Below are 13,520 nucleotides of genomic sequence, written 5' to 3'. Positions count from 1 at the left end.
GACATCCTCACTCTCAGGACACTCTGGGGGAAGCTCACAGGTGGCACAGTGAGACCAGTACTGTGTCGGTACGGGGAATGGATTAACAAAGACTGGAAGCAGTGTGGGTGCTTCGCGGGTGACGTGCATCAGAGGGGCCACCAGACGAGAAGACCGTGTGGTTAGGAGAGGTCACAGATGGAAGGGCTCAGTAACCCTTCGGTTATGTCTCAGAGGAAGACCCGCTGCCACCAGGGACTGCAGGGGCTTGTGTCCACAGAGATTTGGAGTTTAATTGAAAGTGGTCAGAGAAGACATGCCAAAGCCCCAAACTGTCTGAGTTGCAGTGAGTTATCTGGATGAGGAGGACAGGCCTTTGCTGCTGTGGGCCTGGCCCTTAGAAGACAGAGTGAAGCTATGGGTATCAATGAGACCGTCCATGCAGAGTATGACGGAAGTGGGGCCAGGGACTGCCCTGTGGCTCCTGAGAGGAGAGAAGCCTCTAAGTGGAGAGCATAAGAAGGGTTCTGGCTACTCCTGAAGGCACAGCATGCAAACATATGTAAGTTCTTCAGATGATATAGCATGAGAAACCATGATATGGCAACAATAAGGACAGAGACAACTATAAAACTCACCCTTCAAACACCAATGTAATGGGATTCATGTCCCTGTTAAAACCAGGTGATGGATACTGGTAAATAAGAGACTAGAAGCTTGGTTAGTTCTTTATTTGTGCTCTCTCTGCATTTCAGTTTTATTTAAAGAGAGAAGGTCTGCCCACTCAAGTGGGCCAGTCCCTTAAGTATGGGCTAACTCTGTGTAAGTTTAGGATAGTCAGGCCTTCTGACTCAACACTGTGCACTCCAGGCTGGCGTTCTAATAGCCTGCATTTAGAACACACTGACACAGCACAGCTTACCCATGTCTGGCAGGCTCTTGCCATCAACCACCCTCAGTGTGGTGACTCAACCTCCCACCTCTTTGTCTCTCTTTGGCACACTGGGGAGTCTTCCCTCAGACAGCACATGACCTTTCCTTAAAACACCCAGGATTATATACACAAACCCAAATGTAAGGTGGTATGCGGCACATGCTGAGGAGGTGGGCACTCAGATGATTCAGCGTGTGCTGACACAGTTAGATGTCGGTGTTGCAGCTCAACGCAAAAGCGGAACATTCTCATGGAGAACGTAAGCTAGCCCACGGGACCTGTAGCTGACAGAAGAGGAAATGTCAGGCACTGCTTTTACACAAACGTTGTGTCCTTAGGCACAGTCTAAATCACATATGATTTCTTTCCGTTGTTGGCCCCTTTTCCACTTACGACTTGCCTTCCCAGTTTGGCCGGCTTCTCTCTTCCTATGTCTACCTGTCCTTCCCAAATCCTTTCATGTTAAGAACCAGCTCTTAAGGTGGGCCCTACTGCTAGAGGTGATGTTCCTCTCCATCCACAGAATAACCCCAGCAGGTTAGGACCGATGTCCCTGGCAAGAAAACAGTTTCAGGATAGATGGGAAACGTATGGAAGTTCAAAAAGATTTCTAACTTACGCACTAAGATTCACCCCCAGTTCTGCCGGTCTCGAGATCTCCTCCGCATCCCTGCCTTTGTCTCCATCCCGTGAGCTTCTGTCACAGACCGGCCTAGGCAGCCACTGAGGTGGAGAGAAGGGAATTTCCCCAGCCTCCTCCCTGGTATCTCCCCCACTTCCCACCCTTGTTATCCTTGATCTTCTCTGCTTCTGATCCCTGCAAGAAAGTTGGTAAGCACAGGGAGAGACACTGCAGCCTCAGGGAGGTACCAATACCCATAAGGCATAGTAGTTGCTCCTTTAGTCCAGCCCTTCAGGTATGGCATGACTTGGGGTTGATAGAAAAATCTCTCGATTTAGCACCCATGGAAAACTACAAGTCTGCAACTACCTTCCCTCCATCCTTCCTTGCCTGGCCTCCTCGTCCATTGTGTTTTTGCATCTTGTGTTTTTTTCTCGTCAATGTTCACTTGCTCTTGGCTCTATTGAAGTGCATTTCCTCCTTTCCCACTCCCCCATTTTTAACCTCTGCCTCCTCCTCATTTTTCTTCCTTGCTCCCATTAGGATCTGTTTCAGGTACCAGCTCTATGATTGCTCCCTTTACCTCATCACTCTTCCCCTCTACCTATGCTGTTTTCCCTCAGGCACCCAGATTCGGATGCCTGTTCCCCCCTACCCCCTCCCAGTGCCTTCAATACCTTTGCTTATCTGCCTCTCCATGGCTCTCCTGCTCTGTCACTGACCCAGTCGACTAGGTTGCTTCTCTTTCTCTGACCATTGCTATGCCCCTTCAACTTCCTCACCCCCTCTCTATAATGCTTGGGTTGGCCCAGCAAGCAGGCACATGGTCTCATGGGTAGGCGGGAAGATTGCTGGCCCAGATTCTATCTCACTGTCCTTGCTTTTCCCTGTGTCTCCCTCCCTAGTCTGGTGCTGCTGGTCATCCTTAACATGATGCTCTTTTACAAGCTGTGGATGCTGGAATACACCACACAGACCCTCACTGCCTGGCAGGGTCTCAGGCTCCAGGAAAGGTAATGTTGACCTCATCTCTTTGTCCTCATCCTAACCCCACCCAGTTGTCTGGGACTGCTCCATTGCCTGTGCTCAAGGGACACCCCTTTGAGATGAGTCTGTAGTCCAGTTCTACAAATCTGTCCTTAGAGTTTCAGCCTAAGTTTGAGGGCAGTGGGGACCCTGGGGCATTCAGCAGAAGAGAAAGCACCCTGATGGGACTATCCCTTGGGAGCACAGGCCAGCCCACTGAGCATAACTCCAGCTGTTGGGGACCCCTTCTTCTATTCCACAGGTTACCCCAGTCTCAGACGGAATGGGCCCAGCTATTAGAATCCCAACAAAAGTACCATGATACCGAGCTCCAGAAGTGGAGGGAGATCATCAAATCCTCAGTGATGCTCCTTGACCAGGTGAGATGCTCACAGTCTCTCATCTTTAGGATGCTGAGCTCCTTTCCTTCTGTACTGAGAAGTGTCACCGTGTTCCCTCGCCACCCTTCTGATGTCCTCTTCCTCTTTATTGTTATGCTGGTCCATCCCTTGGTTTGCTTTTAAAGCTATTCCTCAACGAAATATTAGAAACACAAGAAACAATAACAAAATAAGAGATTAATAGCCAGAGGGTTGTAGGACAGACTTGTTTTTTTTTTTTTTTTTTTAATAGAGAAATGCTGTATAGTAATTTGTCTTCCCAGAGGATGTGTATATTAAATTTGAGGGGCCGGTGAGATGGTTCAGCTGTTAAAGGTGCTTGCCACCACACCTGGCAACCTGAGTTTTATCTCCAGGTGGAAGGAGAGACTCCTGCAAGTTGTCCTCCAACCCCCACATGTACCCTCCTCATGCACAGAACAGAAATGGGCCCCTTTCCCCACCTGATGAGCTGATTTAGAAGAACCAGAGAAACCAAAGCAGTAGATGATGCAGAGAGACCAGGAGATATCCATGTCATTGTAACAGAGTAGCTTACTCAGACAGCATTTCAACAGACTGCGATGTGATGGACCATTTGAAGATTCTCTAGCTGGAGCTGCCCCTTTGGGACCTCATCCCATGACCCCAGAATATTAATTGCCTGCTATGGAGCTGGTCAAGAACCTGCCTCCCCTCTGCTTGACGCCTCTGTGTGTGCCTGCAAAGGGCAGGATGGTTTTCGTTCCAAGAAACATGAAGCGAAACAGCTCGTGATGAGGCAGCCAAGAGACCCTGTGTGTCTGACAGGCCAGGAGGCAAAGGACGACTGTGACCATAGAAAGTTTGTGTTGTTTCTGGTCCTTTCCAGCTGGGTGGGATTGGCGCAGGGAAGTTGGAAAGCATCCCAGGCCAGGAGAAAGATAGGCAGAAGGTATATTCAGGATCAGAGTTGATGGTCAAGAAAGTGGTCGTGTAAGATGGCTCCTCAGAGTGATTGGAGACTTGTAATTCGTTGATAAAAAGAGTCGCAAATAACCAAGCCCAAGGGATTTCCAGTGCTGGACTGGCTGCGCCCTTTCTGCTGTAGGCTGAGGCTTCTGGGGTCCACCTTTGCTTTGGACCTAGTTTCTGTTGGCTCTGCGCCACGGTCAGGGGTGGGCCACAGATGGGTGTGGGAGCTGAAGCTCTGTGGACATTCACTGAGAGCACACTGTCTTACAGATGAAGGATTCACTCATCAACCTTCAGAACGGCATCAGGTCCCGAGACTACACATCGGAAAGCGACGAGAAGAGGAACCGCTATCATTGACAAGGACCAGGGGTGGCTGCAAGAGGCCTGTGCAATACATGTACATAGACCCTATAAATATATATAAATATATATACAGAATATAAATATATATTATATACAGATTTTAAAAAAAGAGATAATGCCTATGTACCAGGGAGAAGGAGCGGGAACTCCCGCCCCCTGTGCCGGCCAGAGCAGCGTTTTCCCTCTACTGTGGAGGGACTGAGGAGGGCAGGGACCACCTCTCAGCACCAACCTCCCCTGATCCTCCTCCTCCTCCTCCTCCTCCCATCTTCTGTTCCTCACCCCTTCCCTTGCTGGCCATTCTTGGCCCTTAGAAGGGAAATGTGGCTGAGCCAAAGTTAATGCCTGTGAAGACCCTTGGGTCTTCAAAGACGTTTCAAGAGGGCATTGCTTAAGGTGCTTCATTCCCTAACCCTCTTTTGATTTGTCTCTAGAATAAAAGAGAAACTGTTCTTCCCCCACCCAGTGCTTCCCAGGCCTTCTCTTGGGAACAGGAAGAATGGAGAGGGCAGGAGCCCCATCCAAAGTCCCCCAGGAGACCATTGGTTAGGACCACAATGAAAGCCAGGTGGCGAGGACTGTGACAGAGGCTGTGTTTGTGGGGCCTGGGCTGTGGGCCTGCAGGCTCCTGAGCTCTGGCATCTGAAGGGAATTCTCCTCAGCCACCCCCACACCTTCTTCTGACCTGAGTAGGTTGTGGACCCCACAAGGGCTGGGAATTTCTAACTCTCCCACTCCCTTTCTCTCTGGTCTTCTCCCAGGCTGGATCTGGGGGAAGTGTCACTTTTTAGTGCCTAAAGTCCTATTGTTTCTCTGTGCCCTAAGAGCACATTGTTTCTTAGCCAGGGTGGAGCCTTTTTGACCTTGTTTAAAAAAAACAAAAAACAAAAAACAAAAACCTCTTTTAGTGGTTATAAACCAGTCAGGTCTGTGGCTCTAATCTTTCCCTTTGAGCTGTGAGTTTGATGTCCAGGGTAAGTCAGGGTATCCTAGTCCCCCCCAGGCTTTAGGAGACAGAGAACAATCTAGAAACATGGATTGCAGGGCTTGCCCAGAATCCTGTATGAGTAGTGAGCACAGTAGCCAAGCCACTCAGAGGGCTAACAGCATCATTTACTCCTGGTAAAGAACCAGCATTAGCAACAGAGGCAGCTGTGTGCCACTGTGTGTGGGAAAATGTATGAGCCACCAGAGGGAGGATTTGGAGCAGATGTGTATGTTTGGTCAGAGAGAGGCCAAGTGAAACCTGGCCCCCGCAGAACCACCTCAGTTCTGTTTCTCAGGTTTAGGAGTGGGGGTTCTCTGCAAGGTGTGTGTGTGTGTGTGTGTGTGTGTGTGTGTGTGTGTGTGTGTGTGCAAATCTCTTCATAGTGTCTGGCCCCAGTGAGTATAAAGTCACCAAGAAATAAGAGGAAGATGCTATGTCAGGAACTTGAACCAGCCAGGGCCTTCTTAATGTTAGCCCATCAAGACTCAGGCTTTTATATGATCTCAAGGGGCCCTTCTGGGCGGATTCATCATCCTCCCTTACAGTATCTACTGCTCTTCCATCTAATGACTCAAGGAATCCTGCCAGCCCCAGGCAGAGCTCATGGAGATCCTGGGTAGTAAAGAATTGTTGCCAGGTTGGCGCAAACGCTTCTCTAAGCTTGATGTTTCTCCTGGGCTTCTCAAGGTTAGAGGAAGAAGGAACACCAGCTTTCCCAGAGCATCAGTACGAAGCAGGCAAGATAGTGCTGGTTATCTATGCCAAACAGAACGTTACTTTCTCCTCTTAGAATTGTCTGAGCATTCCATTTGGGCAGTGAAAGGAAGGCATTGATGTTCCAGTGTCCTGGGGAAATAGGTCCTGGCATTTCTTGAAGGGCAGAATCAGACACTTGGATATATCCCCACGTCATTCTCTGATGAAGGGAAAGGAAGGCTCAGTACTTAGCTAACGTTACTAGCACTCTTCTGGGAAAGCAGGGATGAGGAAATGGATGTATCTGTTCCTCTAGAGTGGACAAGGCCCAAAGAGCAGTTGTTGTTCAGGGTTTTGAGAGATTTGCTAGTGATGGTCAAGACCCACGAGCCCGGAGATGAAGAAGAGAGAATGGTACCATTTGAAATGCTAGGCAGTTTCCCTTTGGAATAGCCAGAAGCCAAAAGAATTCCCAGAAACTCTTTGGAAGCAAAATTGGAAATTCTCAAATCTATTGCATATGTAGTTATTTACTTGAGTTGAATTGTTAAAGTAGCTGTGGATCCTTTCGGACGATTTCAAAGAGTCCATTGGGGGTGAGGGGGTTAGTAAAGTAACAGAAGTAGCCCCGACCACAGAAAGCTGCTTTTCTTTGGCCTGCAGTATCATTTAGGGAGGAGAACACCTAGTTTGTCATCGAGAGCCTCCTGCTTTCTGATGAGCCCAGATGCTATGTATTCATAAGGAATAGCCCCTAAGAATCACGGCTTTCCTTTGAGTTACTTTCGTCTTAGCATTAGCTCGGGCATTAGCTTTTAAACCAGGAAGAAACTAACAACTCGGTTTATTCCCAAACAAAGTCCCCTCCCCACCCTCAATCAATACTTTGTGAAAGAGAAGGGAACTCACCCTTGCAACAAAAACAGGTACCCTGGCCAATAGCTGGATAAGTGGCTGTCTGTCTGCAGGAGGTCATGGAAGCTGGCACGCCTTGGGTGACTTCATCCAGCTGGCAGGTTTTGTCTATTTATTATCATAGATACATATTGATCTTTCTATATGGATGTATTTGTCAACGTATTCAAGTAGTTTCACTGGACTAAGAGTGGAGCGATCTGGACTTGAGTTCTGACTGTGTTGTTGAAAAAGTGTGTGGCCTTGCTTGGTTAAGTCCCCATCACTGAGCTTCAGGAGCTACTTGCAACAGGAGAGGGTCAGTAAATTACCTGTAATGTGGGTTCTAGGTTTGACCTTGACTCAGAGATTAGGCTAGAGACTAGGGAGATTTGGACTTTCCAATTTTGGAAGATGTTTTGCCAGGACAGACAAGCTTTGCTTTTGGCTAGGAGGTCTAGGGGACCCCAGTGACAGGGATAGCCTTGCTCAGTGTTAACCCAGGAGAAGGTTCCTTCCTCCTTTGGCCTTGTTTTTGTTTGGAATTGGTTTGTGCTTAAAGGAGGATCACAGCAAGAAGAGTATCATTCTGGACTGAGTCCATCTTCCATCTCCAGGCACTGTGAACCCTTTCTACTGTCCATACTCCTTCCTCACCGATGGAGGACACAATGGGAAGAAGCCATTCCCAGTTTCTAGAACTTCTGTTTTGCTCAGCCAAAACCCTGTTGTGGTTTGGATAAATTAGTAAACTCTTGCTAAATTCCTCAGCTTGCCTTAGGGCCCTGGACTGGCATCAAGGAGTGGGGAGCACCAGGCAACCCCACGAGGAATTTGCCACAAGTGGATTCTCTACTTGTCCATAGCCCCTCGCCTATGCTGGGACTGGCCTATTGTTATCACAGACAGCATCTGTAGGATGAGGTGTTGGGGAAATGACTGGCTAGGGGAAGACTCTCTCTGAACTATTCATGCTCCCAGAAGGGTCCTTTCTGTGCCATACCATCCCACTTCCTTAGCTCCACAGGGCAGCCAAAGCCAGCCCTTCTCAATAGGGCCTAGGAGAAATAGCACTCTTCTCTCTTCCCCCAGGTGGCAGGGCTGTGTTGGCCCTTCCTACACACCTGGACTCTGTCTGCCCTCTCCAGGACTCTCTCCCTCACCCCCAACCCCATCCCTGTCTCTAAGCTAGGGGGCAATCATTCCTGTTTTCCCTTGGCCATTCTCAAGCCTCATCCCCCCCTACCCCCGCCCCCATTCCAGCAGGCTGACCCCACTCCTTTCCATCTCCAAGTCTTCTTCCAGAAGATGCATTTGGGTCTCAGAGGAGTGTTTTCTGGAAGGCCATCTTTCAACATCCCTGCATTCCTGATATGAATCAGGAATTTGTACTTGGTGTAGAGAGCTCCCTCTCCCACCTCTCTGCCCAGCCTCGTTACCTCACTCCTGCTCCAGCCATTGTGATGGGCTCAGCCAGCTCCCTGTTCTGATGTGCCCTGCAACAGCTCAGGGGTCTTGTGACTTGGAGGTCCTCAGCAGGCCTGGGAGCCCGGATTGGAGCCTTGGCTGCCGGTGAGAAGCACTTACCTGCCAAGATTTGCTGATGCCAGACGATCTCCCCAGCATGTGAATGCTTAATGGACATTGTCATCTCTGCCCTTTGGTCCTCCTTGCTTCTCTCAATACAATAAGACACCTCAGAAGCAAAATGGCGGCCCTTGCTCCAGGCAGGACATCGGGGCTGTCTGGGGAGTTGGCCCTGGGCTTCTGTGTTGTGTGCAAAGACTGCACAGTACAACAGTCACTTTTGCCAACAAGAATGTGTGGCACCCCACGTCCCCTTACCTTGCACTCTAGGGCCAGACCACTCTCTGCATGGACCAGACCATCTTCCCAAACCCATGGTGCTTTTTTCCCCCTCCCTCACTCAACCTAGACTCTGAGGTGGGGAGGGATGGATCAGAGGCCATCGTGGCCCCATGGATAATCCTGACAAACGGGGTGGAGTAGGGTGAGGCAGAGGGAGCAGCCCCCAACACCTGCACTGGGCCACACGCGGGAAAGAACACAGGTTGGTTGCAGCCGAGTTGTCTGGCCGTCTGTATTCGGATCTATAACTGTACTTTGCCTGGCGCTGTGCGCAAGGTCTGAAAACTTACTGCTAGTCCCTAGAAACCTACAAGGCTACCCAGCCAAATCTTAATGTAAAGTACTAGAGCCATGGAAGTCCAGTAGGAATTAAAGGAAAAAAAGTATTGAATTACAAATAACAAATGGTGTGTGTGTTTATTGCTTGGTCCTTCGGTAGTCCTCATCCCCAGTGTCTCTGATGTCCCTAAATATGCTCACAGCAAGTCATGGAAGCACGTGTGTACTGGCATGCGGCCATTTCAGGAAGGGAAGCAGGCTGATTGAATGGAATGGCTCGGTTTTTGAATTTTTATCGTTTATTTAGTTCATGTTCATTATTTCTTATTTTTTGACAAGTTCACACAGACTTATAAAGTGTATTGTGATCTTATCCATCTCCGTTACCCTCTCCTATCCCCCTCCTACCCTCGTGTCTTTTTGTAACTCACTGGGTTTAACGAGGTTGCTTGTATAAGTGTGGGTAGGGGCGCTGCCTACTGAAGCCTGAGCAACTCATCAGTGGCTACACCACCGAAGAAAACTCCTCTCTCTCCCCAGTAGATCCTCAGGGAGGGTTAGGGCCTCATGAGCTCCTACCCCATCCGTGATGGAATGAAAGGCCCAGGCTTGCGCAGGTCTTCAACAGCTGCTGTGTGATCATGACCGGTGGTCAGACAGCATTCAGTTCTCTCTGGGTCCTACTGTTGTTCTACTCCTTCAGTATTTCAAGAGCCTTGGAGGGGAAGAGGTTTTTATAAAGAAATGCATGCATATCTCTCAGTATGGTAGCTGGAACTGCACTACAATAATTTTAATCTTTACGTATTTTTAAAAGATTTAATTATATGTATGTGTTCATGTCTGTGTGTTCTTATGAGTATAGGTGCCTTCAGATGACATGAGAGGATGTCAGATCCCCTGGAGCTGGAGTTACAGGTGGTTGTGAGCCATCTGACATGGATACTGGAAACTAGACTGGGGTCCTCCTGAAGAGCCACAAGCCCCTTTAACCACTATGCTATCTCTCCAACCCCAATTTTAGTCTTTTTTGTTTGTTTGTTTGTTTGTTTGTTTGTTTTTCGAGACAGGGTTTTTCTGTGTAGCTTTGTGCCTTTCCTGGAACTCGCTTTGTAGACCAGGCTGGCCTCGAACTCACAGAGATCCGCCTGCCTCTGCCTCCCGAGTGCTGGGATTAAAGGTGTGCACCACCACTGCCCGGCTCCCAAATTTAGTCTTAGTCAGCATTCTTGTAAGAGTTGTGGTAGAGCTGGGTGTGGTGGTGTATACCTTTAATCCCAGCACTTGAGAGGCAGACAGATCTCTGAGTTTGAGGCTAGCCTGATGTACAGAGCAAGTTCTGGGACAGCCAGGGTTACACAGAGAAACCTTTGCTTCAACCCACCCTCCTACCACCCCCCCAGGAAGCAAGATCCTGGAGACAGCTTTGCCTTTATGCTCCCCAAAGAGAAGCCACCTAAGCCTTCCTTACATTAGATCTCCCTTGCAGTTAGCATCTCTCCCCCTGGTTAGGGAATGTGCAGTGCTAGAGACAAGAGGGCACATTTCTTTTGTGTTTGTGTGGAGGATAGGAAGGACTGAAAGGCCAGATCCCACACCTAGCATGTTTAGCTCTAGACTTGGGAGTATTTTCATTCTCTAGGGTTAGTCTCCTGGGTGCAGGAAGTGGGGCCAGATTGCATGCTAGGTGGAGGCAGAGGTAAGCAGCAGCCGCATGTGGTAAGCAGAGCAAACCCAGAGTGTGTGGTCTTCAGAGACACTTTATTGACATGAACAGAGACTTTCCTGGAATCGTGGGCCTATGCCCAAGTGTATACACACACACACACACACACACAAACACACACACACACACAGACACACACACACACAATTTTTATAGACCTAAGATCCTGGGGTCGTCTATTGAGAGCCTAACCTAGTATTTGACATAGAGTGTGTTAATGTAGTGAGTCGATGATCCTATTGAGGAGCAAGCACACTTAGATACATTTGCAGTGACTGGGTGAATTCACAGATAGGGCTTTCTCCTTTATAAAACAGATGTGAGAGGAAGGTGTGTGTGTGTGTGTGTGTGTGTGTGTGTGTGTGTGTGTGTGTGTGTGTGTGTGTTCATGTTTATGCATGTATGCATATGGGCCTTAACTAGAGTGCGTGTACATGTGCAGGCCAGAAGTCAACCTTGGGTATCATTCCTCAGGCACTGCCCACCTTGTTGGTTTTTTTGTTTTTGAGATGGGATCTTTCCCTTGCCTGGAGCTCACCAAGTAAGCTAGGCCAGGTGACCTGGTTAGTGAGGCCTACCTACAGACCTTCCTGTCTCTTCCTCCCTGACACAGGGAGCACTAGAGTGTGCCATAATGCCTGGCTGTTTACCTGGGTTCTGGAGGCCGCATGTGGGTTCTCACATTTGTGTGGCAAGCACATTACCTAGGGAGCTATCTCTTCAGCCCTGTCCCTTTTCGTAACCCCACGGCTGTCATTCCCAGCACAATCTTATTCTGAAAACTTCCTCTTGTACTAATAATTCCAGCTTGATATCTAGAGCAATCCCAGAAACTCAAAAGAAAGCTCACATGTACAGTTATTTGAGGGTGAAGAAACCAAAGAATAAGGCTCTTAAAAAGACTGAAAGTGAAGCCTGAGATAGGAGCAAGCACTGGGTGTTTCCACTCAGGAATTGGGGCTTGATTCAAGACCCAGTGAACAGTAAAAGTCACAGGGCAAGATGCTTTCTGGACCAACTGAGTTGAGTAGCTAAGTTCACAGCCTTTAGGCAAGGAAGGGAAAACCAGACTCAGCCTAGTGTGACCTTCAGTGAATGACTGAGGATCAGTCTTAGGAAATACCAAGCACCAAGACAAACGATGGGGTTTCTAAATGATTATAGCCCTTGAGAACTCTTCTAAGCCCTTTAGTAAGCAATAGTACACCAGAAAACACTCCAGAGCTGCACACATCTAGTCTAGGATTCTAAGTCGAAATTCGGGAAGACATGGAGCTAGTAATGATTTTAAGTAGGCTGGTGCATGCCGTTCCTTGTAGGTTATAGTCCTGCTCTTCCACAAGGAAGTTCAGTTGTGATTCTGGATAAACCACTATGTACAAACACACTAGATACAAGTAGAGTGGGATGGACTCCCAAAGCATGTGTCTGGCGTCCACCAAGAAGCTGAAGAGTAGGAAGCTTCGAGGACAGTTGAGAGAAGAAAGAGCTGGACAGGAGTGAGGGAGGGAAAGGTAAGGAGGGGGGGAGTGAAGTGAGACGGGAGAGGGAAGACTGGGATTCTCCCTCTTTGAGTACAGCAGGCTAGATGACCTGATGATTTGGTAAAGCTATTCAATGTCAGAAGACCTCAGTTTTTTCATTGTAACGTTGAGCATGAACAGCATTCATATCGCTGGAGTAGTGGTGGAGGAGAGAGAAAAGAATCAGAGTCAAATGCTTTTCAAGCCTTATAGGTATTCAAAAAAAAAAAAAAAAAAAAGGTACCAAGGATGAGAAGACTTGCAATTGTAGAAAAGAAAAAACAGGGAAGAGAAACTATCTTGTAAGGGACATATGATTGGTGTCATTCAGCTTCATTATAAACACTCAGAATTCTGATAGCTAGGTTGGAATTCTGTTTAGGAAGAGAAGAATGAAGGGGAGAGGTGACACATACCACCTAGTCATGAGTTAGATGCATGGTTGAGCAGACAGCAGAGTGGAGGAAGCAGCTTCCTACCACCACGAGGTCTGGACTAACCAGTTCATGGCTGTGTACCTGCTGCATTAATTCAAGTCTGTTTCCCTAGTTGTAGAGTATAAAAAAAATGTTCTGTTGTCTCTTTTGTTCCAGAAGCATGGGGTGGAAAATTAACTGGTGGGAAGAAGGGTCTTGAATTTATTGCGAATATTTTCTCCAACAAAAGTAGACTCTTTTCATAGATGTTGAGGGTCTTGTTTCAAGTATGCCCCAGTGATGAAGGGGGTGAAAAAACAAGCTTGTCATACAAACCCCCGTGGGAGTGGAGAATGGTCTTTCTTAGAGATCTCTCCAGATCTGAGGGACATTCTCTTATTGAATCCCACTTCCATCTTTTTTTTAATCCCTTAAGGCCTCCTGCCCTTGCTATCTGTAGGGGCTAAAGAATATTGCACTTAGAACACTCATTATAATGAGATAATGAGATGTTGACTAAGATCTTCTCACTTTTTGTCTGCTCTCCTGGGTCGGGGGTGGGGAGGTGGGGGCGGGGTACACAAACACCAGATACCAAACATTACAGGTTACAGGCGAGGTATTTAGAAGCTACACACCCATCCTTGTCACTTTGTCCACCATCATCCGTCTCAGACTAAAACATCTTAGTTTATATAGATATCACCCTCAGAGGCTGTGTCTCCTGGAGGATGCTTCAGGTTCATAAATCCTTGGGGGAAATTCTGCAGGTCTATCTCATGCCCTCTGTGTTTTCTTGCCTGGTTTCCAGTTAGGAAGAGAAGAAGTTAGCCTAGTTAGCCTCTGCTGGGCAAGTGGCATGGTTATA

General features: G+C 48.1%; 1 protein-coding gene across 10 annotated transcripts in view; it reads left to right on the top strand.

The window, feature by feature from the left end:
• Window positions 1-13,520, top strand: part of Gramd1b (GRAM domain containing 1B) — a 189,543-nt gene that overhangs the window by 163,378 nt on the left and 12,645 nt on the right. For all 10 annotated transcript variants that reach the window (XR_009380202.1, XR_009380204.1, XR_009380206.1 and 7 more), the window contains 3 exons: window positions 2,441-2,548; window positions 2,824-2,941; window positions 4,166-4,295. Coding sequence is in view for 1 of the 10 variants with exons in the window: in XM_059267661.1 (XP_059123644.1) it covers window positions 2,441-2,548; window positions 2,824-2,941; window positions 4,166-4,255 (316 nt within the window). In the remaining 9 variants the exon portion in view is untranslated. The remainder of the gene's footprint in view (window positions 1-2,440; window positions 2,549-2,823; window positions 2,942-4,165; window positions 4,296-13,520) is intronic.

This window comes from Peromyscus eremicus, chromosome 7 (assembly GCF_949786415.1).
Source record: "Peromyscus eremicus chromosome 7, PerEre_H2_v1, whole genome shotgun sequence".
NCBI lineage: Eukaryota > Metazoa > Chordata > Mammalia > Rodentia > Cricetidae > Peromyscus > Peromyscus eremicus.
Note: the sequence above shows the minus strand (reverse complement) of the source record. Positions and strands in the feature narration are given on the sequence as shown.